The sequence below is a fragment of the Gambusia affinis genome, linkage group LG11, assembly GCF_019740435.1.
Source record: "Gambusia affinis linkage group LG11, SWU_Gaff_1.0, whole genome shotgun sequence".
Taxonomy (NCBI): domain Eukaryota; kingdom Metazoa; phylum Chordata; class Actinopteri; order Cyprinodontiformes; family Poeciliidae; genus Gambusia; species Gambusia affinis.
In genome coordinates, this window is record NC_057878.1 from 16,653,410 (window position 1) to 16,679,112 (window position 25,703).

A 25,703-nucleotide genomic window follows, 5' to 3' on the forward strand; every position below is an offset into this window, starting at 1 on the left:
TACTGTAGAAGTTTGCCATTTGTAGGTGCAAAAGTGCCCTCTGCTGACCACAGAAGGGAAGCGTGAGTGAAGCTGTCTTTACCCAAAAGTATTTATTTGTCTCATAATCACATCTTCAGACTTTAGTACACTGAACACAAAACATTTGCCATTTTAGAAAAGTCACCATGTTCAATCTGAAGCCCCAAATTAACATTCACAGCCCTCAAAACACTAGTGCCTGCACCAGAAATTCATAGGTTCACTCCTGCAGAGGCATTTAATTATTAAGTGGAGTTTCTTATGCTAAACTGAGAGTTCCCCTTCATAAACACCAAAGCATAAACCCTCAAATAATTGACATATTTATCACTCATGATGCTTTACTACTCATGTTTACATTGCAGTTTGCAGTTACTGTAAATTTTGTCTTTTGATATTTAAACATCTTCACACACACTTTGTTAACAAATCAAGTGGTCCTTTTACAATCTCTTGCATTATAAAAAGAGGTCTTAAAAAAGGAAAGTTGCTATAACTTGATTTAATTACTTGAACCCCAGATGGTTTTCAGAAAAAAAAAAAAACACAACCACTACCAATTTCATATAAAAACTAATAAAAAAAAGTGAGATCTGGGGCACTTCAGAGTTTTAAAGGGAAATTTCCTATTTGTACTCTCCATCACTTTATTACGACTTTTTTATCCCCACTTTTACTGTTTTGATTGTAATGCACATCCTTAGTGCATCTTGTTGCAGTACATGCCAGCTTTAACTAATAATTAGGTGTATGCTTTGGTTGTAAAGTGATCTAAAACATAAAAGGCACTTGTATAATATGCAACTGAATGAATTCTTGTAGCAGAGGCACATGAAGTATTCTTCCAAAGTCCAGGATTTCCAACAGCACTAACAGCAAAGTTTAGTCCTTTTATGTATAAAAAATAAATTAAAATTCAATATAGTTATTGATCTAAAAAAAAAAAAAGAAAAGCTGCATACATTATGAGATACTTGTGTCCTTGTATGTTTCATGCATACAAAGCCGACATTTGTAAAGCAGTGGTTTGCAGACTCAGACGAAAGACCAGTGTTGATATTTGTCTGAGGGGTTGCATGGAACCAAATATGGATTCTCATGATGGGCAGTTAGACACATGTTCAATCCTGGCAAGTAGAGCAACTGGTTCTAAAGAAAGAGGGGATAACATTACTACTCAACTACAAACATAAAGGGTAACCAGTGAATCTGAAATTAAACAGATGGAAAAGAGCAAACTCACATCCTTCAGCTCCCATTTTTGTTGGGTTCCTACAAATGTATTCATGCCTTTGTACTGGCAGTCTTCCAGCGTCACAGCCAACCCTGCCCCATGCAAACACAGCTCCTTCTGAATGTTGTGTCTAATTTCGTGGCGTGTGGAATACTCAAAGTACTGGGGGTGCAGGAAATGTTGGAAAATTAAATCACCATCAAAAAAGGTGGTGAAATCCCACCAAGGTTTTGACAAGACAGATAGAAAGCGCTTTTTTTTTTTTTTACTGACCTGGTTTCCACCTAGTCCATGACATGGGTACATAATCAGCGGTTTCCCACCCTCGTTGTTCTCTCCAGCATCCAGACATGTGTCTTTCCCCACATTTTTTACCTACAGAAGGAAAAAAAAAGGAGTGAAAAGATTGGAAAGTGGGAGTGAGCAAGAGAAAACAAAATGAAAAACTAACATCCAGCACAAGCTGTTTAAACAACTTCAGCCTCTGAAGTGCTTTTAGTGGTGTTAAATTGGAACTGACTTGTACCCAACAGAAATCCCAAGAGGAAACTCACAGTTGCTAGACAGAGCTATGGGGTCTGAAATGAGGAGAACTGGTGGTAGAGAGTGTGATCTTACCGAGCCAAAGAAGACTGGGTTTAGATCAGGCATAAAAACTTCTGGATAAATGTTGTTCAAATACCACGAGAAGCTTTTGCACTGCAGTCGCTCCCGGAGGTCCACGCGTTTGGAAATATCTCCAAAATGTCTCTAACATAAAGATAAAACACAAAAGTAGTTAGAGGGTTACCAACTACTTTTACTAGTAAGTAGTTAGTAAAAGATTACTAAAAATTAGGGATACACCAATCACCAATTTCCTGAAAGACATTGATCTTCTGTTTCCTCTGAGGTAAGACTTGCTGTTCCAGATGTATTAGGAAAATTATAAAAGTACTATGACTACATTGTATTAAACATAGCTTGACAAAAGTAGAATTCAAAATAAAATGGAACTGATTTTATGCATCAAAGAATGTGTCCCTAATCTTTCAAATTCTTTTCACAAAAAAGAAAATGCATCAGATTACATGCTACATGCATTTTAAGATTAAAAAAAAAAATGGTTTAAGTTCATGTGCATTGAAGAAATACAAAAAAAGACTAATATTAGACCTGGCAGACACAAGGAAAAATGTTTTAGTATATACCCTATCTCAACTAAAAACTGTGGCATGTTCACTTTAAAGTGATTAAAAGACATTTAAGATTTTTAAATCTGCAACCTCTTAATTTTGCAATAACATTTGCACAGTTGTGCGGTGGTGAGGGGGAGAGAAAAAAAGGAGTCACTCTCTTGGCAAGGAATAAATTAGTTACACCCTAGTAAACAATGACACCCAAGTAACAGACTATAAACTTTGTTTTCAAAGACATAAAAAAACTTTTATTTCTCATAATTGTAAGAGTGAAAAATGCTAAACAAAATTACAATGGGTGCATATGGGCACACCTCACTACATTCATTTAGACATTTGGAAACTGAAACTTGCATTGTGTTAAGAAATGATTTTCAACTTGATGGAAGCCACATGTTTGGAAACCAGTGACAAAGTAACACTCTGAACCACCAATAATAATATGGGTAAAATAAAAACATGTGGCACAATAGCAATAAAAAAAAAAAAAAATTGGATGCCTTCTGAGTGATCGTCAATCTTTTTAAACTTGATGCTAGTAGTGCTTACAGATAAAAATTTCAATCTAAAAATATGTGCTGTGAAATTGTATTCAAACTTAAATACATAGTGTTGGTCCATTACAAAACAACTACCTGTATTACAGTTCTGTTTTAAAACTAAATGAATTGAAAAGGGGTGAAAGGGAAATAATGACTAGAGCTCTTTATTAATCCAGAGTTTAGCACACTGGACCCTAGGAAGTTGTGGACAACATCATGTCTGTTTGAAATCTGCAGGACTGGATTGACATTTCTCTAAGGGCTTTTCCTTTTGAAGGGGTTTGTAACCCCTTCAAAAGCACGTTACCCATCACCATGAGTATGTCATGAAGTAGTACCAATGTTCTTTCGATAGCATCGGTACTAGATGCTATAGAAAGCATCTCTGTGTGTGTTAAAATAATTTGTATAGAAAATTAAACTCCTCAGCTTTTCTCCTGGAGAGAACATGCTTTGCCCTGTGAGAGTATCTTAAGTAACTTATAATCAGATCTAAGGCTTGCTGTAAGCTTTTCAAGGACATGAGCTGGGATTTGCTCAAGCTTGTCTAAAGAGGGTGATAATAAGTGGTCTTGAAAACACTCATACACAGCCATAAGTGGTGGAAACACAAGACACAGCCTCAGGACCAATTTGCTACTCCTTCAAGATAAGTACATTTAATTGACATAATTTCAGAAGTGTATCAACACCAAAGCTGGTACTTACATTCTTGGCCATTTGTGCAGCTTGCTGGTTACGACGATAAAAGATCTCCTTGTATTCGTCCATCCAGACTTCAGCTAGTCGTACTTGATTCCGAGCAATCACCTGCGTGCCCTTGGGGAACGTATGTGGACTTTTGGTCCGGAAAACATGACCAACAACGGAACATGGGATGATCTCCAGCTGTCCGCCACACTGCCACACCTGCAAGTTAATGGAAGGCAGCAGAAACAGGTGCAGAGTTAAGACACACCCGTGACACCTTCTGGAAACTGGAAAAACTCCTAGGCTGAAAGGGAGTTATAAATAAGAAAGCTGATGCCAAAAATGGCATCAAAGTGACATCTTACCCTAAATGACATCTCAATATTTTCAGCACCCCAGATTTCCATTTTTTCATCATAGCTTCCAATATGGTAAAAATATTCTTTAGAGATTGAAAAGAGTCCACCAGCAAACGTAGGAGTCCTATAACGTACAAGAATTTTATTACAGGAGGTTAAATATTAACACAGTGGTGTCATTCTCTATTGAGTCAGACATTGTATTTACTTTATGGGATATGTTTCATCCTTTCTCCTCTGCTTCTCATGATCGGGTAGAGTCTCCCAGCCAAAAGAGAGACTCCAGTCAAAGTTCCCCCGATTGTGGTGTTGACCATATGGGGAAGGTTTCATGAACTCAAATGTGTTGAGGTCAATAGTTGTTATGTCAGGACTCACAACAGCGGTGTAGTTCTCAGCAATCCTTGCCAGCAGAGGTTCCAGCCATCCATGGAAACACTCACCTGTTAGTACATGTGTAGAGAAGACAGCCCATCACAGCTCTATTACTATTCATCGCTACAATCAAACATTTTCAAGTACAATACAATGCATAATTAAGGGCGTGTGTAAAATAGCTTAAATGTTTGGTGACGTGAGTGGTGCTGACTAACAATGGGCGTCCAGAAAGGTGAGGGTGTCACCGGTGGCCACGGAGGCACCGAGCAGGCGAGCGGTTATGAGTCCTTTCCTTTCTCTCTGCCGGACTACTCGGACAATGTTCAGCTGCTTCAGATACTCATCCAGGTCATCCTTCAATACATCTGAAAATTTAAGATTGTAATTAAAAGAGTCTGTTGAAAACTGAGAATAAAAAAGCAGATGAGAAATTAATTGTTTCTGTGAAGTTCAAAATAACTACCAGAATTAGAGATGAACTGTAAAATGGTCTGGTGACTGGATCAGAAGAATGTTTAGCTTCACCAAAACTCAAAAATCTTCTTCCATGATCTTTTTACAAGCCATCAATACACCATATCTAAGCACTACCACGTCACGGTAACTACAGCAGTCTTCAATGTGAAGGTTGCTACTGCAGAAACAACTTTTGTAGCTATATATTTCCATTATTAGTGCACAAAGTCAGACTGTGGTTGGTGCTGATCATTTTGCTCCCAGCCATGTTTTTACTTCTGCCACATTAAATCAATTTATGCCTGGGCTGGAACATTTTGTCAAATGGGCACAAAATTGAATTGAGTAAAAAATTACTACAAGACAGAATGATGGCAAGACTTAGAATTTATACCAGGAAGGAGAAACATATCACAGCTAGGTTACTCTGTTTAAACACTTTGAGCTTACAACTTCTGTCAGTGGTGAAGCATGCTGGATGTGTAAATATTAGCATATTGGAAATGCCACCATTAAGATAAGAGTTTATATTTCCTGGAAAACAAAGAGACTGCTGTCTAAAGTTAGTAATGCCAATCCAATTACCGACTAAATTGTGAAAGGGACAAATACTGTGTGTGTAAACCACTCATCGCAAAGCCAAGGCAAAATATTTTAAGTCCTCTAAAAGTTTTTGAAGAGAAATCAAAATAGGCTAAAATTGGCATAGACAGTACAGTCCTTCACAGAAAATGGAGACTGGAAATAGACGATAGATTTCTAAGCAGCAGCTCTCTAAAAAGATACAAACTTAAAGTACCTCATATATTGACTTTAAACGGCGTAACAGAGGTTCATTTATGTCCTGCTTGGATAAGACTTCCCGGTATGCTAGTTTCTTAATACATCTGACCAATATTGTTGTGTTATCTCTTTTGAGGCTAGACACTCCTAAATCCTTAGAAAGTATTCACCAACAGCCTCTTAAGTTCCTTTGTTAGCCACATCAAAAGCCAGAGAAGGAGTATAGTGCTCCCCTATGAACTGCCCACCCAGCATGCTGCCTGTAATGAACTCAAAAGCTCAGCAGAGCGGTCTTTACAAGGGTCCCATTTAATTTTTTTTACCATCCACACTGGCGTCGTCCACCAGGATTATCTCCTTGAGGAGAATTGCAGGGGAAGTGTGGAGGACGCTGTAAACTGTCCTCAGCAAAGTGCTCCACGCCTCGTTGTGAAACACAATAATCACACTGGTGGTCGGCAAGGGGGGACAGCGCTTAAAGGTTTGCTCGATGCATCTGCAAGAAGGAGGACAATAGAAGGAAAAAGATGTTACTAACCTGAAAGTCTTAAGAGACTGTGGTTACTACATCTGTGGGACGTTGCCAGTAGGGAGTCTCCTTAAGCTGCATATGTCTACCTTTAAGCTGGAATGGGGGAGATGTTGCTCAGTAGTTCAAATACATGCAACCTGTTTAGCAATTCAGATAGATGACCTTTCTGCCTCTGATATGTGGTGACTGTAATCAAGTACTTAGATTTCAACTTTCATCTGAACTCAGCCACAAAGATCACGACGGCATACAGAAATAATGTCTTTGTCAATACAATCACCTCAGCAGCTTCGGCCAGACATTTTCCTCTGCTACTAAGAGCAAATATAAGTAATTTATTTAGATTTGACAGTAGGGTTGGATTACTGTGTCTACATAAAAAGTTTACAAAGACGTCCACATACTCTGGTGGTCTTGTATCTGCACCCAGATCTCGGCTCAAGGAGATGCGATCGCTTGCATAAACGTTGAAGCAGTGCTTCTCTTCACCCCTCTCCTTCTCCTTCTGTTTTTCGGGACTGAGCGAATCCGTGTGGAAAGGTTTCCCAGCAGCTCCAGGAGAGAGAGGGTTCTGGGGTGGCCTCTCTAGAGCCGGCCTGAGCTCAGCAGCAGTGTAGTGACCCGGCAGGCAGGAGGCTACCCCTGGTTTATCCTGCTGTCGTACAGGGGCTTTGATCTGCATCTTTGGCATTGCATGCTTGAAGTTATTGACAGCCCCTATGACCATTCCCAGCATGCCGTCACGCTTGACCGGCATCTCCTTCAGCCAGGGATCCTCCTGTTGGCTTTGTGCCCCCACTTCCCATTGTATAAAAAACAGAAATGTGACAAACACCAAGGTCACTATGACCAGTTTAAGTGGGTGCAGTGGTCTTCGGAGAACTCTTCGAAAAACAGTCATTCTTCTTTCTTGGCTGTGGATGAAGATCCAGCTGTAATAAACACACATGCTCATACATTAACAAAGTAAATGCAGCGTTTATTATAAGAGAAAAAAATCCTGAAGAGTTACCATTAGATGGAAATTACACATTATTTACTATGTATTGGTGCTACACTGCAGTGATATTTCAAAGTTTGTTTGTATTCTGAGATTGTACTGAATTTTGTCATTTTGGACATTCCTACAATGAAGAGTTATTCCCAAAGTGTTCTTTTTAAATTATTCATACATAATTACATAACATAAAATAAAAGGAGGATTATATGAATACTTTTTGGGATTAAGAACACCATGGAAAGCACACATATTCCATTACATTTTAGCTCTTTTTGGGTAGGAGAGGTTGGATTCACACATCATGATTTTGATGCATCTTCATCACACCTTTACAATCAAACCCAAAATTGATCATACCACCACATTTGGGGGTATGATTGTTTTTTTTGTTTGTTTGTTTTATTTAAGCTAATATAATTTTTAGTCATAAGTAATGTGTTGAATATATTAAATGATTACTTTAACCCCAGATCTGCCAGAGGAATCAATAATTTTGTTTTCAACTGTACAAGCCATTTACTTTTAAAGATATAATTTAAACATGACTTCATATCCCAATCACAATGATTTAATGGCAATAAAAAGGTCAAAATGAATGACACATGCTGTGCCAGGGGAGGTTACATGCATGGTGGAATTGAATGTTAAACATATTAGCCTACTATTCAATTATATTTTACATTTTAAGAAAAAAAAAAGAAACACTCCCTTTGTCTCCCCTGTTGTTTTAGCCTGAAGGCGACACCTTCAATTGTTTCAATTCATCAAATTTCTTATACTATATATTAGTTAGAATTTAACTTAGTTTGAGCTCTGAAATTATATCTAACTTATAGCAGAAGAAACGTTCATCCGTAGATAATGTATGCAAATTGCTACACCAGTTTTACTGATTTAATTCTAAGTTTTTTTTAACAACGTAAAATGACTTTCAGTTCAACATGAGCTCTAATATACAGTACAGACAGGTTTGGACACACCTTCTCATTGAATTCAATGAGAAGGTGTGTCCAAACTTTTGGTCTGTACTGTATATATTTATATATAAAAAAAACAATAAACATGACTTAATTACCATCAAAACATTAACCACACATGGTTCAAATGGAACAAGTATTTGTAAATTCTTAATTGGAATTGTCTTAAATATGTGTATCAAAATGACAAGTGAATTCGCATTCCTTCAAACAAAACACGTACCACAAGTCGCTGAACTGAAGCTTACGCTTGGCAGTTCATAAACGAAGTTTTAAAAATCCACGGATATGGCATTCTGCTTTAACTGGAGATCATCTGTTTGCTGCTTTAATCCCACAAAAAAGTAAAATTTTCAAAAAGACAATAGTTTTCTCTCTGACTTCAACAAACTTCCGTCTCGTTGGTTCCAGGTGTGCTCCTCTCAGGTAGAAGGCGGTGGCACAGCGGTGCGCGTGCGCACACCAGACCTCTGCATGTCAAAATAATGGTCAGAATCCATATCTGGAACATAAAGAGAACTCTTATCCAAACAAGAGCATTCTTCTTTTACATTTTTTTAAGCAAATTGTTGATTTCAGTCAAATACGCAGACGATAGGAACAAACCTGCAGCTGAGGCAAAGCGAAACCAGAGTGTTTCCATCGGAGCTGCTGAGAGTCTGGAGCGGTGTCATTAATAGGATTTGTTCAACTGGTCATTCACTGGGGCAGTTGCTGGGTTACAAATATCGGAGGAACGCCATATACTACCCCACCGCGTCCAATCACGCTACTGAGAAGCACCACATTCTGCTCGTACAGCTTAAAACTTCAGAGTCGATTAAGAACCCAATAAACAGAAAATTATCCGAAACAAATCATTGAAGTTACGAATAATCATCCAGCATGTGAGCGGCTTTAGTTTTTTTTGCTTTTTTTTTTTTTCTGATAGAAGTGATGAAAGCTGACACTCACCGCTTGTCTAATCTCTGAAATGTCCCAAGAATAAAGCTCAAAACGATTTGGATGATTAAAGGAGCAGAGAAACGGGCTCCAGCCGAGCTGAGCCTCCCCTGGTGCCCAATTTGGAGTCTGTCTCTCACTGACTCCATCTGTGGGGACTGTGCCCCCCATCGTTTCCCGTGGCAGGAAGCCAATATATTATGTCCATTAAAATGCTGACTGTGTCCTGCGGGTCACGTCTGTAGGTGCCGTATGTTCATCATCGTTTAGGAGGTTCATAAAATAAAAGGAATGCTGTCGCAAAAACTACAACTATGTTTCAAAAGGATTCTTCTGAAACATATTTTCACCCATAAAATAATAAAAATTTCAGTTATCAATCACCATGGGTGCCTTCAGAAAGTTTTGTGAAGGATGTCCAGATTGGGGATCAATAGTCTTGGAGTGGCACATAAAAACAAAAACAAACAACAACAAAACATAACAGATAATCAGTTTTATATGAAATAACTTGAAAGCGTTCTGACAAAGAATATCCCCTTGGCAGATTTTTGTCTTTGAATTACTTTTTTTTCCGCACATAAATGTTTCAGATCATCAAACCAATTTCAACACAATACAAAAAGGATACACAATGCAGTTTTGCAAGGATGATTACATTATTTAGTAAAACACACAATCCTGACCTGCTCTGAAAAAGTAATTTCTCCATAAAACACCCTTAGTTTAACAACTAGTAGAGTTTATAACTGGTAATGACCCTTGCATCATAGTGGAGAAATTTTGGATCTTTCTTTTGCTGAATTATTTATTTTCAGTAACATTGTGTGTTTTTCAGTATGGATAGTATATTGAGGACATAACACAGAAACTAATACATTAGGGTGTATGTCAGTCTGACTAGATTACTTTTACGTGTTTAAGGAATACAGAGATTGACTTGCTGGTGTTTGTCGGATAATTGCTTTGCTGCAAAATCAAAGTGTGCTTGAGCTTCAGGCTGCAAACTAATGTCCTTCAGGAGCACAGTTCATGACTCCCAAAGATCACAGCAAGTAGTTCAGATCCTGAAGCAGCAAAGAAGCCTAGACCATCTCAGTAACAGAACCGTTTTTTAAGATAGGTATTGCACTACATCAGTATTTCGCAAGCCTGGTCCTCAAGACATACTGCCCTACATGCTTTAGATGTTTTTCCTTCTTTGCAACGCCTGACTCAACTGATTGCAGTTCAGAATACACCTGTCAATTGAAATTGCCTGGGCTGAAGCAAGGAAACGCCTAAAACATGCAAACAGTGTGCCTTGAGGACCATGGTTGGGAAACGCCATGCTTCCGCAGTTTTACACTACTAAGAGAGTAGTGTAAAACTACTCTAGGGTTTGGACACACACCAAAGATAGTTTCATTCTTGTCTCATAAATCCAGGGAATATTTTCCCAAACGTCTTGTGGGTACCGAAGATGTCTTTTTGGCAAATATGAAACGGCTTTGTACTTTTATTGCTCACTGGACTTCCTTCCAAGTTCCAACACAACAATGATCCAAAGCATAAGGCCAAGTCAGCCTGTAGTTAGCCGCAATGTGGGTTCTGAAGTGGCCACGTCACTGTCATTGAACTACAGTGAAATATCCATAAATTTATCAGGGAATAAAAACTAAGAGCACAACTGTAGGAAGACATATGTATGCCTGGTCCTTGCAAAGTGATTGACCCAAAGGCACAAAAAGCAGAATTAGCTTTATGAATTTAGTGATGCATTTTTTCAACAAAAAAAATAAAATAAATAAATAAAACTTTGTTTTGCGAAAAATCCCACATTGAAAATGTATGCTTTATTAACCAGATGTCCTTACTGTCAGTTTACATTTGTTTATAGAACAAAAACATATCACTGGATAGTGGCTTTCACAAACACACTGCAAATACCTCTGGAAAGCAGAGGTATTTGCTATATGGACTATATGGACATGGATATTTACTATATGGACTAGTAAAATGTAAATGTTTCTAAGATTTACATTTCAATCTGCAAAAACGTTTACATAGCCGTTTCAATGCTAGAAGCTTTCAGCTGTACATATTCCCCAAAGTCTCTGCTCTGTTTTCTCTTTAAACTGTCAGAAACCAACTTTTCATTTGCTCAGAAAAATCTATAAAACCATGTGTTTGTGTGTTGAGAAATAAAACTACATCTTCATTTTAACACAATAAGCAACTCTCTTTCAATCTTTCTCGGGCACACACGCAAAAACATGCAACTCTATGATCTCAAAACAGCACGAGCTTTGTCCAGGATTTCCTTCCTCATTTTTGGATAATCTGGATGAGCAGCGAGAACCTGTAGACAGAAATGGAGTTTTGTTAAAGCATAAAACCACATCAAAGACAACAAACTGTGATCATTTATTTTCAGATGCCTCACCTTGTGACACACATCTATGGCCTCAACGTACCGCTTTGCTTTCAAGTAGTTAAAAGCAAGCTTATATCCTAAATGAAACAGACATTTGATGTTATAAATGTAACTTTCCCTTAACTCATGTGAGTAGAACTTGACATCTGATTTTGCTTGACATACCAATAGCTGGACTTTTCTGATTTCCATATTTCCAAGCCATTTCATAGTTGAGAGCTGCATCACGGAACGCCTGGTCTTTCTCCATTATGTAGCCCTGATACTCATATGCTTTGCAGCATGACTGGACAAACATACATTTTTAGATTAAAAGTTGTGTCAGACAAAACACAAATGTCCATGTGTGTGGAGAATGCTGAACTAATGCCTTATTTAAGGAGTAACAACATGTTCACCTTGTTATGATTGAGACATCTTTTTAGAAGGTCTGCAGCCATGTCATACTTCCCCGAGTGGATGTATATATCTGCCAGGAGCAGCCAGCTCTTCTCAAACTCGTCAGCGTCAGCAATGTTCCAGTTCATCTTGGCTATTCGTTTGAGCTGGTTCCTGGCTCGAGGAGTTTGTTTCAGCATCATGTATGCTGTTGCCATGGCCAACAAAGCTGGAACGTGGTCTTTCTGAATCCCACAATAGAAGCAGGAGAGGCAGAATGAGTCCCTAGCCATCAGTTTATAGCACGAAAATTAACTCTAAACTGGCTATTAATAAGAAACAGAAAAGCTAAGGTCGAGAAAAAATATAACAAAATGTCACTCAACAATATAAGGAGATGGCCTGAAAAAATGCAAAGCTACTAGCCGCTAGTGTGGCTATATTTACACAAGAAGGAATGATGTCGTGCACCATCTGGATTTCACTTACCTCATTGTTTGCAATCTCTGTGAAAAGACAGAGGGCTTTCTCTACATTGGCCTTTTGTTTAGTGGACAGCAAGCAGTAGTTCTCCAGGATGCGGAGCTGTATGTGTCCGCCCGGCGTCTGAGGCTTTATCTCCTTGAGAAGCTTCTCTGCTGTTCTCACAGCGAGCTGCTCAGACTCTTGCTTTTCTGTGGAGTTGCTAAGGAGACAAAATGGAGCTGTAACAAAGTCTGTAATATTTAAAACTGAGGCACACACTCTGTACCAAAGGCACTGTCAGGATCCTGAAAAACAGCAGGCTTATCCCATACCAGACAACTTTACATTTCCATATTAATGACAATTTTAAAATAGTTTTACATTGAAACGACATCAGCATGTTTTACCATGAGGCCTTTTGCTTTGAGTAAAAACTGACGAGGGAAAACTGATAAAATAATGAAAATTTTTTTAAAACTTTTGTTTTACTTGAAGCTCAAGAAAAAAAATTAATTTTTAGCAATATGGTGGACAAATGACTGGACTTTGACTGAGACATTCTAACACATTCTTACCTTTTAATCAAAACCATTTCGCTGTATCCCATTGTGCAGATCAGTTTTAAAAGTACTCTTACACTTAGCAGTCAAGACATCTGGCTCTAGTGCCATTAGATAGGATGAACCTGTGCTTTCCCTTCCTTGGTCAGGAGATATGGTGCCTTTTACTTCTTTGTGTCTCTTTGTTCTGTTTCTCCTGTGCTTCGCAGTGGAGCTTCTGCTCCTGGCTCATTCAGGAGCAGAAGCTCCCTGCCATTTGCTGTGCCTGGGTGCTGAGTTCTGTGAGGTTTCAACCCTTCTCACAGTAACTTCACACCTTCAGGAGTTAAATTCACACATCCCTCCGTCTAAGCACCCTTACAAATAATCAAAACAGTCCAGAGTCATGCAAATACAGGTTCCCTTTTCAGTAATTTTGCCTGTCTACTTTGATGTCAGATGGAGTCTTGATACAGTTAGTTAATCGTATTGTTACTGTCAAATAAAGCTGCCTTGGCACCTGGCTTCCCATGGTGTGGCTAAAAAACTTTTATGTGACAAAACAGATGTTTTTGTTTTTTTTAATATATTATAAAGTAAAGATCTGGAACTTGTTTTTTTTCTACGTTTTATGTAAATTTAGGCCCAGAATGTTTGGGTCTAATAATGGCTGCAGATGTTTCTCGATAAATTACAATATTGCTTCAATAACTCAATTCACAACATCTTAGGACTTGTTCTGAAAATTCTTTTTTGTGGGTCTCCATTAACTGTAAGCCACAGATATTCAAATGATCAGAAATAAAACCATGAAATATATTTTCACTTTTTAAATTGAGTTACTAATTGCTTTGATTTGTAATGTCATTACTCAGCTTGTGTGAAACTCACCCAATTTCACCATCTAAATTCTCAAACACTTCTCCTCCGATTGTGTCGTTGTCTGGGTTGAGCAAGATTTCAATCATGTTATAAACAGCATTCTGACCCCAGTCGTTATCTTTCCGAGCCTTATTAAAATGTAGCAGAGCATCGATAGGTTCTCCCGTGTACCTATGCAAAAGGCATGAGGTTTAGACCCAAAACTGGAAAGAACAAGATTGGCTAAAATTGACAAAACTCACCAAAGATAAAGCCCCTTGCAATAGTTGAAGCCTGGATCCAATTTAATTCTGGAACAATGTTTTTCTGCCTTATCAAGGAAACTGGGGATGTTTTCCAACTTGCCGGCTCTTCTCAACAAGTCAATGAGATGCGATAGAGTTGGATAGTTGTCTGGAAAAAAATAAGCTGGCTTTCAGTTTGGGAAAGGATCACTCATTATTTATATTTGCCAAAGAAAAAGAGTTACCTGGTTTGTATGTCAGGAGTTGCTCAAAGTTACTAAGTGCCCGATCATAATCCTGTTTTCTAAAATTAATGTCCGCCATCATCTAAGAATAAACATGCATTAGAAATTATTTCTTTGATTTAGTTGAAAAAATAACTTCTAACATCTGTGATGTGGCAACACAAACCAGAGTTGCATCTTCGTTGAAATTGTCATTCTTCAAAATCTCGCTGCATTGGTGCTGGCATAAATCCACCTCGTCCAGAGTGAGGTACAACCGTGCCAATTCCAGCATGACCTAAGGAAAAACAGGGCTCACATTCATCTGAATAGATTTTGTGTCAGTGGCAACACTGAGAAGATACATCAGATCTTCAGCAATTGACATCACAGATCATTTGAGAAACACATGTAACAAGACTTTAAAAAAAGCAAACACTTGCTAACACAGCCCACAGCTGCAGTAAGTACACAGAACCGTTTTGATTCAGCTGCACTGACCTTGCGATCGGTCTCACAATACACAAGAGCTTCTTTGTAGAATTTGACCGCTCTCTCGTAGCCCCTCTGACTTGTATAGTGTTTGGCGATCTCTGCACAGATCTCTGCAGCACGTTGCTTCTGCGCTGGGACAGCATCGGGCTGCTCCAGCTGCACGCGCTTCAGGACTTTGGCTTGTACATCTCGGGCCTATAAACAGCAAATAACTCAACATCACTAAGGGAAATAAAGTAATAATAATTTAAAAAAAAAACAGCTAAAAATTAAGGTACTGTTTTGAGAAAATATATAAATGTCTGTTCTAAAGCTGAGTGTATTGCGATTGAAAACAAGTTCAATTTAGATTCTATGTATTGAACCTAGATCTGAGACCTGTTTTTCTCATAAATATATGAATGTGTGTTATATAAATAACCTGAATTGAATGGAATTAAACAAAATCATTACATTTGTCAAGAGAAATATTCAAGCAAGATATTTTATGAGCGAATGGAATCACTTACTTTCTGTAGTGAAAGTAAAGCTTCTTCATTTTTTTCCTCTTTAATTTGGACCTTAGCTAGCAGCACTAGATAATGACAGGTATCTAAGAGAGCAGGCAGCTCATTCACTGGAAGAAAAAAAAGTAGAAGTCAGGAACACAACATCACAGTGTGTAAGTAAAGCGGCAATGTATGGATCCAATTGTTCAGCAGGGTATAAGCAACAAAAATGTTTGTGCACTAGGAGTAGGGTGAATTTCGGAGCCGCTCCTATTGGTCTAGTCCAGTGTTTTCCAACCATTGTCCTGAAGCACACTGCCCTGCATGTTTTATGATTTCAGTTGATGGGAGATTAGCAGGGTTTTGCTAAACTGGAATATTCTGAATCAGGTGTGTTAAAGCTGGGCAACATCTAAAACATGCAGGGAAGTGTGCCCTGAGTACCAGGGTTGGGAAATATTGGACGAAGTTTAAATTAAAGAAGATCCACACACTCGGTTTGCTGCTGATAAACTAAACAGTTTTTAAAAATCTTTAAACTGCCCATTGCACAGCCTTCCAACCCAGTTTTGGGAAGTCTGATCTCACCTTTGATATAACATCATCAAACTGTGATTTTGGTGCTACGTTTTTTTGGCAAATATCTTTGTATGTTATCTACATAACATACAAAGATAACATACAAACATACAAAGTGCTTCTAAAATATTGTGATTTTAGAAGCACCTGGATCATGAGCCAAAGCCTCATTGAGAACTCTCTCGCAGCGATCATACTGCCTCATCTTCATCAGAAGCTCAGCCAAGTCGTAGCGTAGGAAGTTCTGTTGCTCAGTCTTTAGCGCTGCTTCATAATAAGTAATTGCCTGGAATGATTACAACAACCATGCCTCAGCAAAACTTTATCTGTGTATATAAAACATGTGGGTGTATAACCTAATGTACCTTGACGTAGTTGTGAGTCTTGACCAACGCTTTCCCAATTTTGCTTGCTAAAGCACCATCTTTGGGGTTTTTCTTCAGAGCCTGCTCATAAACTTCAATGGCTTTCTCTGGCTGAAGATAAACACAGATGACTGTAAATAGCATCATAGTTTACTGCTGGTTTTAGGTTTTTTGTAAATATTATCATTAGCTTGGGACAAGTAGTAAGAATGTAATGGACTGTATAATGTTTCAAAGAGCAATCTATTGGAAAGTTTGGCTAAAATTAGTTGCTGTTGGTGAAAAGGCAAAAAATAAAAATAAAAATCTACTTGACTCAAGTTTTATCTTGTGTCACAACCAAAGAATGTGTAAACATTATTAGGCAAGGTTAACACCCATAAAGTCATGAAGGTACTACATCCTGTTCCCTGATTTGTCTGAAATCTGCTCCATGGGAGTCTGTTACTTAGCTACAGGCCTGCTGTGTGTTTTTCCACTCTCAGCAGATACTATTGATTCTTACTTTTCTTTGTTATACCGTCTGAACTGAACTGTGAGGATATTTCATTTTCTTGTTAGCCAAGCTTCAGAAGTTGTACTCTTTATGCAAACCAGCTGAAATAAGATATTGTTCAAGGATTCAAAAAAAAACACTTTTAAACACATAGTCAGATATTTGTTACATGGTTAGCAAGCCAACAGAACTTAACAGCAGAACAATAACAAAACTGTTGGGATGAATTTCAGAAACTGAAGTCCTTCAGTTTTTTAAAGTTCACAAAATCCTTATAATGTCAGATAACATTAGATAATAAAATAAAACATGTATTTTACAAACCTCCTGAATGTTCATATATGCATCACCGAGTAAGAGATATGTGTGAGGACTAGGAAGCTTCTCCACCATTTCTCTGTGGAAAATATCACATATAATGTATGTCATTACGTTTACAGCTCTCTGAATAGTGTGTGATTTACTAATACATTGGTAAGTCCAAGCAGTCAAAAAAAACTTTGTATTCTTTCTGCTACACAGAGAGCTCCGTTGTACTTAATTTAGCTTCAGCTTTTCAGAAGCTGAAGCTGATCATATTGTTTTACTATTTCAGACTTTACTGTTCACTTTCCCCTTCAGATAATTTGATGTTAGTTTACATTTCAGATAGATTTTTTTGTTATTGTTTGAATCGAAACATAACTCACCTATAGCAGCTTGCATAAAGTCGTTTTTCTCTTCTGTGTTTCAAATATATATCTGCCATTTTCTCTTTGGCTGAAATATAGTAGGGCTGCTCAGGTGTAATGTTTCTTAGCATACTGAGAGCCAGCTCTGTGTCACCACGCAGCAGCGCCAGGTCCGCGTTAGCAATAGTGACACGCAGCTCCTCTGGAGTCCCAGAAAACTCATTGATGGCATCCTGCATGACCTTTGCTGCTTCATGCTGTAATATGAAAATAAGTTCATCTTCTAATAACTCTTTCCGTAAAGGTCAGAAATTGTGAAGATTAAAATGAAATTGTGTCAAGGGTAAGAACTCCATATCATACCTGCTCTCCATTGAGCCACAGGGCCTCAGCTAGCTCCAAGAAGAGAGACACACAGTCAGCAGAGTTCAGCTCTGCCCTCTTGTGCTTGGAGTTGGATGAGGAACCAGCTCTACGGACGCCTGGAAGACTCATGGCCATCTGCAATGTCTGAATAGCCTCCCCAAGCTCCCCTGTCTTCTTCTTAGCCTGAGCTTTGATGAGGTGGTACAAAGGGTGATCTCGTATCTAGAATGCACAACAGGTCATAAACCTTTTGGATAAAAATGATCTGCATCAATGACATATTAAACTGCGTAATTTTATTCAAAGAAAACTAGAGCGCTTGTGTTTTTACCTCAAAATTATGGCTGAGGCAGATTTCAAGTGACTGATTGCAAAGCATCATGTTACCCTGCAAAAGATGAATCTGGGCCAATAGCAGATGAGCATCTGCGTGAGAAGGGCACTGCTCCAGGCAGTGGTTAAGACTGCTCTGAGCACCATCTAGGTCACCTGAAGGGGTACAGAAAGAGTGTGATTTGAAACATTACAGACACAAAAATATATCAATAATTAAAATGCAGAAGGATCTCAATATTTTTTTATTTTGTGAAAGCTTGATTTATTTCAGTTATTCAATGTAATATATATATATATATATTGATTCATTAAATGCAGGATGATCCATTTCCTAACCAATGGATCATCCATTGATTTGCTCCAATGAAAAGCAAAAACATTTTTAAAAAAATGTGAAAACTGATTGCTCATGGAGTGCTACATTCTTGCATATTTTTCAAAAGTAGAGTGGAAGGACAAACAAAGCAAAGCCCACAAAAAAACTGGGACTTATATAGGCGTGGACTGCAGCTAGAGTCAGAAGAATCGTTAACAAAACAAAAGATAGATTTTCATCAAGTGCAAAATAAGATCAGCTAAAGACCCCTATTAAAGCAACCTAAGCTTCCTGAACACCTCAGTAGTGCCACAAGTTGATCGCCTCCATGCTGCACTGATGCAGTTATTCATGTAAAAGGAGCCCTGACCTATCATTAACTACATAATGTAAAATACATTCTGTATGAATGTTTTATATAGCACCTTACAAACAGCATAAGTTGATCAGAGTGCTTTACTGTTCAATCACGTTTAATAGTATAAATGATAAATAAAAAGGCAAATAAATAAAAAGGTATTTTAAAGTTGATAAAATACCAAATATCACCAAGAACGGTCAAACCTATTTCTTTGGGTCTCATAGCCATAGATTTAAGATGGACATACCTTTCAGTTTTCTGATATTTTTGTAAAAGTGTTTTAGATTTTACTGTAAGTCGCAATTATCAAAATTAAATCAAATATGTATTCCTAAACTACATTACTCTAAGATTCTCTTTGTTTTAACTGAATTACTGAAACAAATCAACTTTTCAATGCTCTTCTAATTCACTAAGAAGCACATGTACATTTTATTTGTATTACTCACCAGACTGGTATCTGACTTTGGCAAGCAAGAAGACTGCATGAAGGAGACCTGGCACAATTTTAACCACAGTATCCAACAACGTGGCACAGTGCTGCAGCTGAGGAGCAGGAGGCTGGCCAGCAGCAGGAGGCTAAAACAACAAAGTGTTCCAAATTAGCTTGGAATATACTGAAGCCCCAAAACTTCTTTAATAACTTATGGGCTGACAAAAACCATATCAATTTTACCTTTGAAGGACAAAGAGCAAGATATTCTTTGACAATCTCCAACAGGAAGTCTGGGTTCATCTTCTCCAGATACTCGACTCCCAGAGGCAGGCCCTGCAGCGAGGAGAAGTGTGTGTCCACTGCGTCATTCAGAAGGTTGGTCACCTCTGCCTGGGGTTGATGCTTTTTTCCTGCCAGTACAGCCTGTAGATACAAAAGCTCCTAATATAACAAAAAAGAATATTAAATAGAAAGAATTGGTCAAACAAATAATTTAGTAAAAAAAAAAAAACAGCTAATGTGAGTGAAGATTTCAATATAGGCTAATTAAAGGAATCTATGAACTACAACATGAGAACAAAGAACTATTTAGCTTGGTAAGTCATATTTGTTTCCGAACTACAAGTATTGGTTTTAGGATTTTCTCATAAGAATACAACAAAACTTTACCCCAGATTTTCCAATAGATTGTTGAATCTCTGAGAGAAATTCCAGCTGCTGTTCTGCATCGTCAAGTAGTCCCTCGATTACCTGACAGCGAGCTATACCTGGATAGTGAAAAAAACAACCACAAAACAATCTGAAAAAATGAAGAACATTTGCTTGGCTTTATTTGGATCCAAAGTGTCATGGTTATTACTGAAAAAAAAAAAATAAAAAATTCAAAAACATTACCAGTCAAAGCTGAAACACTAGTTTTCTCCTTGTTAGTGATGGCGATCTTGTACCACTTCATGGCCTCTTTGATTCTGCCTTGAAGCACCATCTGGTAGCCCAACTCCGTGGCTAAATCTGGATCCCTCGATGCCATGGAATAAGCCCTCTCCACCATTCGGAATGTCTGCTCAATCACTTTGTCACTGCGTCCACACTGGACGGCAACAAAGTCACAGCAAAGATTTTTTAAAAAGCAACAGAAGTAACGGAAAAGTCCAATGAAAAGCTCAGAAAGGTCTTCAAGTCAAAAACCAGACGACATAACACATAGGAAGAGTTCTTAAATCATTGTAAATCCTACAACTCTTCTTTAAATAATTTTTAAATATTTAAAATGTATTTATTTAGTTGAGGCCTAATTAGATTCACACAGAAGAGATAGTCAAATTTGGAAATTATTCAAAATAATTCATGGACCACATGTCATGACAAGAACTGAGATGGTAATACAACTTAGGCAAACATTTAGAGAAAAAAAACACACTTGCTTCTAAAATCAGAGTTTTGAGATGTAATAACAATATTAACATCAATATTAACATCAAATCTTACAACACGGGTGAAGGCGACAGACATTCTGTAGTAAAGCTCTGCGTTGTTTGGTTCCAGTATGTCTAAACCACTGATGAGGTTAGAAAGTTGTTTTACTGCCTGTCGAGGGGACAGAAAACAAGATTCTATGAGATAATGAATGTAGCTGTGGTTTTTGTCTAACAACTAAATGAATCATGCTAATTTCCAACCATTTTGTAAGATAAAGGTGAAAATCTGTTGAATGTACCTCTGTAATATCTCCTTCTCTACATAAAGAGTGCAGTGCCAGCATCCGCAGAGCCTCCAGGTTATTTTTATCTTTCTGTAAAAGCCTGAAACATGACCCAAGGTGGTGTTAATAAAAGTCAATCTCCAACGCATTTCTTCCATTGACAGTAATAGAATATTTGATACTCCTGCACTACTAGGTTAAACTGCCAGACAAACACCATTAATACTGAAAGGAGCTGAGAATGCCGCCAAAGGAGAGTCTAAAGATGAGAGTGAGGGCACCTTTTTAAAAAAAATATCTGTATTGTCTGGCTCCGGCAATGATACAAAGAGGTACAAACAATGAAAAATCTGTATCCAGTGGTTCTAGTTTTTTTTATTTTTAATTTTATTTTCAAATTTACTTTTCTCCTTATATCCCAAATGCAGAAAGCAAATGTTTCAACCACTTCTGATTCCACCTGTAATATTAATCTACTTTCTGAAACCTCGAGATGCAGTCTCAACTGAGATGTACAAACTGTTGGTGTATTATTTGGAAAATACAACTGATGATTCTTATTATTTACCTGTGAGCAGAGTCTATGGTTTGTTCCCAGTCTTGAAGACTTAGCAGCAGTTTCATTTTCTTAATGAGAGCTGGAATGAACCCGGAGAAACTCACAATGACTTGGTTAACCATCTCTAGTGCTCCAGAGTAGTTCTGACGACATTCATAATACTGTGCCTATTCGAAAAAGAAACATCTGTGAAAGGGTTATATTAATATAACACGCACAGAGTTATTATAAGACATGTTTGAAGATTTTTAAATAGCTTATCACAGACAGACCAATGTGTGAAACAATAGGGTAGAATAATTCAAATGTCTTGCAGTTTGAAGAAACTACAAGATATACATGCATTTGAAAACATTCTGCTTGTCAGAAATACAAATAAATATAAAAATTCAACAATAACTATGCCAATAATTTTTAGAGTTAAAATATCTACACCTTCAGGACTACTACAAAGTGTACAAAGTTGGAGTTCTCAAAATTCAACTTGGTGAGTTAATTAAACATTTGGAACATATTTTAAAATGTGGAATGGTAATGCATTATCAGATCATCACATTTGCAGTTTGGAATAATCAAAATAAATCATTACCTTTCCCATTAGGGCAAAAACATCTGCTCTTTCTTTCAGGGCCTCATCAAAGTATTTTCCAGCCTTCTTGATGTAGGTGTCTTTCCCTGACGTGACATCTATCCAGGCTTTTAGGATTATGCCCTTTAAAACAAAAAAGAACATCACAAATGTCAAAATCACCCCCATAAGATAGGTTTACTGATTCTGTGTAAATTCTTTGCGAAAATAACAAACTCTCACCTCTCTTGAGCCATTGGAGAGCTTGATCATTCGCTCTGTGTACTCTCTTGCTTTGTCATTTCGGCCTAACAGCCAGAGAAAGGTCCCAGCATGGTAAAGACTCTTGGGTGGTGCACTTTTACGATCCTCCTTGACCTTAGCATCAAGTTCTTGAATAATGTCTCTATCTGTGAATACAGATAAACTTCTAGTTTTGCCAGTGTACAAAAGCATCAAAGCTATTGAACTTCTCAAAAGGTGGTCCTAAACAGAATGAATTGCGGGAGGGACTGAACTCATATGCATTCTGAACTTCTCATTTTCGTATTCTGTGTTAGTTTCTTATTTTGATTAGGTTAGTCGTGTTTCTGTTTTTCTTTCGCTTAGTCCTTTCTTAGTGGTTCTAGTTTATTTTTGTGTCTATTATTACTTAATGTTAGATTTATTTCCTGGTCCCCTCTGTACTGTCCATTGCACTCTGTGTCACTCCCTCTCCCTCTCCTAAGTCTGCCTTCCCCTCACACCTGCAACCTGTTAACTCATCAACCTAGGTACTTTGCTTAGTATTCAACCTCCACAGTATTTAAGCATCTTATCCTTAGTCACTCCTCATTGAGTCCTCTAGTTTCCTCTTGTCATGTTACTGTTTTACCCTCTTTTATCCTTGTGTCTCCTTGCCAGTTGCTTTCCTGTGGATTTTTGGTTTTTTGTTCTGGTTCCCTGTTCTCCCATGGATTTTTGTAAGTGTTTGTTCTCATATTTTCATTAAAACCTTCATTCTCAACTCAATGCCTCTGTCTCTCTGCATTTCTAGAAACCACTAAACATGATAGTTAAATTGTGAAAAGATCTGAAAACTATAAATCATTTTATTGCATGTTACAATGGTGCCAGAAAACTAGATTTGTTTGTTGGTCTATCACTTAAAATGAAACTCAGGGGATGTCAATGTTTTTGCAAGAAAGTTGTGTATTTTTGATAGAATATATTTTACGTATATAATACATTACAAAACTTTGTATTACCTGGGTTTGGCTTTTTCTTCTCAGCATAGACAAGAGCCATCAATGTGCAGAGAGATAGATCTCGATCATCTCTGATTGTGTCCAGTTCTGCCGTGGCTTCCTGAATTTCACCTGATGAAACATAAATACATTTGGCAAAGGCTCTCGTCCATTCATATTAGTAATCCTTTAAAATCATACCTTGCATAAGACTTGCATATGCGTGGAAGAAAATGTAGATGGGGCTACTGTATTTTCTTTGAGCAGTTAAGACAGAACTGACTGCATGATTAAAGTACTTTTCATAGCAGTAGTACTTGACCAAAGCCTGGAGCAAAACATTTCGAGAAAAAAGGAGAGCCAGTTAAAACAATTTGAGAACCAGCCTGTTCAAATAGTTTGATTACGTACGTAAAGGAAAATTAAAACTGCAAATATTATGCTATGACAACAACGAGTTAAAGAAGGGCATTACTGTTAAATAACCTTCGGCGTCATGGTATTTTACCGTAATTGCTTGTTGATGTGATCTTTCTCTTACAGATCACTTCCACCATTTTGTAAATAAAGTATATTAAAAGTTAATGACTTCCCGATTATACTATTGTTGCTTCTTTAATCATTTTTATGTAGCATCGAATGCTAATATTAGTGAGTTTTGCTTACCAGGGTTGTGTCTTCTTCCTCCATATTTATCGCTTTAGATGGAGTACTGACTGGAGAAGGGAACAAGCAATGTTTCACGCTAATAAAATTGCTTATAACGATACAGCTTTACTGTTGAAACCGTTTTATTTTCGCCATCTTGCACTCAGTTCTTCAGCGTTGTCTGGTAGCTAAGAAACGGTTTGTTTTACGAGATTGAAAAAGAAAACCCTCATTTTTGACTTCCAGGCTTGGGACGCCGCGTAAAGTGTCGTCATTTTTGCATGGCTGGCTGATTGTAAAACTAACCATGACGCATACAGATGTAAATTTTACTTAAACATTCTTCTAAAAATCTCGTTAATGAGCCTAACCATATTCAAGGCTTATAGGCAAGGATTACCGCTACTGTCCATGCCTGGCAGACTAACCTGGGGGTTTATAGGATGTATATAACATGTAAATCTTCCTTTCAACTTTAGGGGGCGCAATTGTCCAACGTTTCAATTTACATCCTTAGCGGTTGGGTTGGTGTCAAATCTGTACGGAAAAAAGTACTTTTTTATAAGAGTAAACAAGTTTATCTGTTTGAATTTTCTTTTAGGCATAATTCTCTAGTTCGGATATATATTCTCCTAATTTTACAAAAAGCACCTATTAAAATAACAACAAAAAACTAATTGGATACAGTGCAAAATCCCCCTATTATGAGTGGACATTTGCTTTCTCCAACTGAAATATTTTCTGATTTGCAATGAAATCAAACAATTGAAATAAAAATTTTGGTTTAAATCATAATGTGTAATACAGACATTTGTGACAGATGTAATTGAGTGTCATTCCATGCCACAAAATGGAATTCTTTCTAATAGAAATAATAATTAAACTTTGATAATCAGGAAAATGTTGCATTTTATCTTCATCCTAATCTTGTATCACAAAAGTACAGTACCATCAGTCTACACTGGAGAGGCAGTATTGATGATTGTTTTTGTTTCTCTGGAATATAGATAATCTAGAATTATACGTATAATGTTGTATAAGTAGGCTTTTAAAAAAATAATTTCAAAACCTAGCCAATATATTTAAATCATTTCCTAACACTTTTTAAAGATAGACCAAAGGTCAAGGTAAGCACATTCAGGTCATTTATTTGATCTTTAATGAGAAATACACTCCCATAAGATAGCCTTGAAGGAAGTTATTTCATTTAAGTTATTTGCATGGTTTTTTTCTGTTAATCTTGACAAGAAGGCTTGGAAATTCACTGACACTAACTGCAATGCATACTGGAAACATATCCCTGGAAACTAGAAGGCCAGTGTTATGTAACACCACAAACTAACTTCAGTCCGATGTCTATAGCGTTGAGTTTATCATGCAACTGTTCCAACGGAGGCCCTTCCATGCTCTGTCAGATACTATTTAGTACTAACTCTGACACATAATCATTGTCCACTGAAGATCAATCGGAGAGTAAATCAGGTTGATATTGAACTTCATGTGCAACAGCGGCCAATTACTGTACCACATAAGTTTAGTCAGTGTTGGAGTTTTTTTTTGCTCCAACACTAGAGCTAAGAAACTTTGTTAGAAATACACATTTTACAGGGCATTGTATTTATAAACACCTGTTATTTTGTTACACAAAATTTAACCAAAATGTTTTGTCTTATACACTCAAAATACAGCTTAAACATAGCAGACAACTAAGGTGTTGTACTTTGAAAACAGCAATACATATTGCATGAGTAGTTGCACTTTTAAAGAAAGCAGGGTAAAAACCTATTAGAACAGGACAATGTAGTCGTATCCTCTGGGGTATATTGTGCTAGCACTCTAATGGCTGTATCCATTGTGGTTTGTACAGACTG

At 37.5% G+C, this 25,703-nt stretch overlaps 2 protein-coding genes across 2 annotated transcripts; both read right to left on the reverse strand.

Annotated features, from left to right (window-relative positions):
• Positions 1–72: 72 nt before the first annotated feature.
• On the reverse strand, positions 73–9,213 carry galnt3 (UDP-N-acetyl-alpha-D-galactosamine:polypeptide N-acetylgalactosaminyltransferase 3 (GalNAc-T3)). The gene is made up of 12 exons (XM_044131343.1): positions 8,757–9,213; positions 8,374–8,652; positions 6,578–7,105; positions 5,965–6,137; positions 4,618–4,767; positions 4,233–4,467; positions 4,031–4,148; positions 3,684–3,884; positions 1,874–2,005; positions 1,529–1,630; positions 1,265–1,417; positions 73–1,170 (listed from the first exon to the last, which is right to left on the reverse strand). Exons 3-12 carry the CDS (start codon positions 7,072–7,074, stop codon positions 1,057–1,059), a joined length of 1,875 nt encoding a protein of 624 aa, XP_043987278.1. The 5' UTR covers positions 7,075–7,105; positions 8,374–8,652; positions 8,757–9,213; the 3' UTR covers positions 73–1,056.
• A 2,075-nt stretch (positions 9,214–11,288) lies between these two features.
• On the reverse strand, positions 11,289–24,241 carry ttc21b (tetratricopeptide repeat domain 21B). Its single transcript, XM_044131866.1, has 29 exons — positions 23,851–24,241; positions 23,386–23,512; positions 23,206–23,316; positions 22,202–22,368; positions 21,980–22,102; positions 21,400–21,557; positions 20,847–20,931; positions 20,618–20,716; positions 20,024–20,219; positions 19,799–19,896; positions 19,370–19,570; positions 19,143–19,272; positions 18,012–18,169; positions 17,678–17,902; positions 17,333–17,571; positions 16,968–17,040; positions 16,148–16,258; positions 15,930–16,068; positions 15,225–15,331; positions 14,722–14,910; positions 14,408–14,518; positions 14,242–14,323; positions 14,015–14,165; positions 13,782–13,943; positions 12,376–12,571; positions 11,907–12,131; positions 11,674–11,794; positions 11,518–11,585; positions 11,289–11,433 (listed from the first exon to the last, which is right to left on the reverse strand). The coding sequence occupies exons 1-29, from the start codon at positions 23,872–23,874 to the stop codon at positions 11,356–11,358; spliced, it is 3,954 nt and encodes a 1,317-aa protein (XP_043987801.1). The 5' UTR covers positions 23,875–24,241; the 3' UTR covers positions 11,289–11,355.
• Positions 24,242–25,703: the final 1,462 nt, after the last annotated feature.

What these genes read in the sequence shown, in the direction of transcription:
- galnt3 (XM_044131343.1), bottom strand. Translation starts at nt 7,074, where the DNA reads ATGACTGTTTTTCGAAGAGTTCTCCGAAGACCACTGCACCCACTTAAA. An exon ending in GATGAAACATATCCCATAAA is followed by an intron (nt 4,149 to 4,232) that starts GTAAATACAATG and finishes TGTACGTTATAG; the next exon opens with GACTCCTACGTTTGCTGGTG. An exon ending in ATATTGAGATGTCATTTAGG is followed by an intron (nt 3,885 to 4,030) that starts GTAAGATGTCAC and finishes ATTAACTTGCAG; the next exon opens with GTGTGGCAGTGTGGCGGACA.
- ttc21b (XM_044131866.1), bottom strand. Translation starts at nt 23,874, where the DNA reads ATGGAGGAAGAAGACACAACCCTG. An exon ending in AATCTATTGGAAAATCTGGG is followed by an intron (nt 19,571 to 19,798) that starts GTAAAGTTTTGT and finishes TTGTTATATTAG; the next exon opens with GAGCTTTTGTATCTACAGGC. An exon ending in AGACTCACAACTACGTCAAG is followed by an intron (nt 16,069 to 16,147) that starts GTACATTAGGTT and finishes TAATCATTCCAG; the next exon opens with GCAATTACTTATTATGAAGC.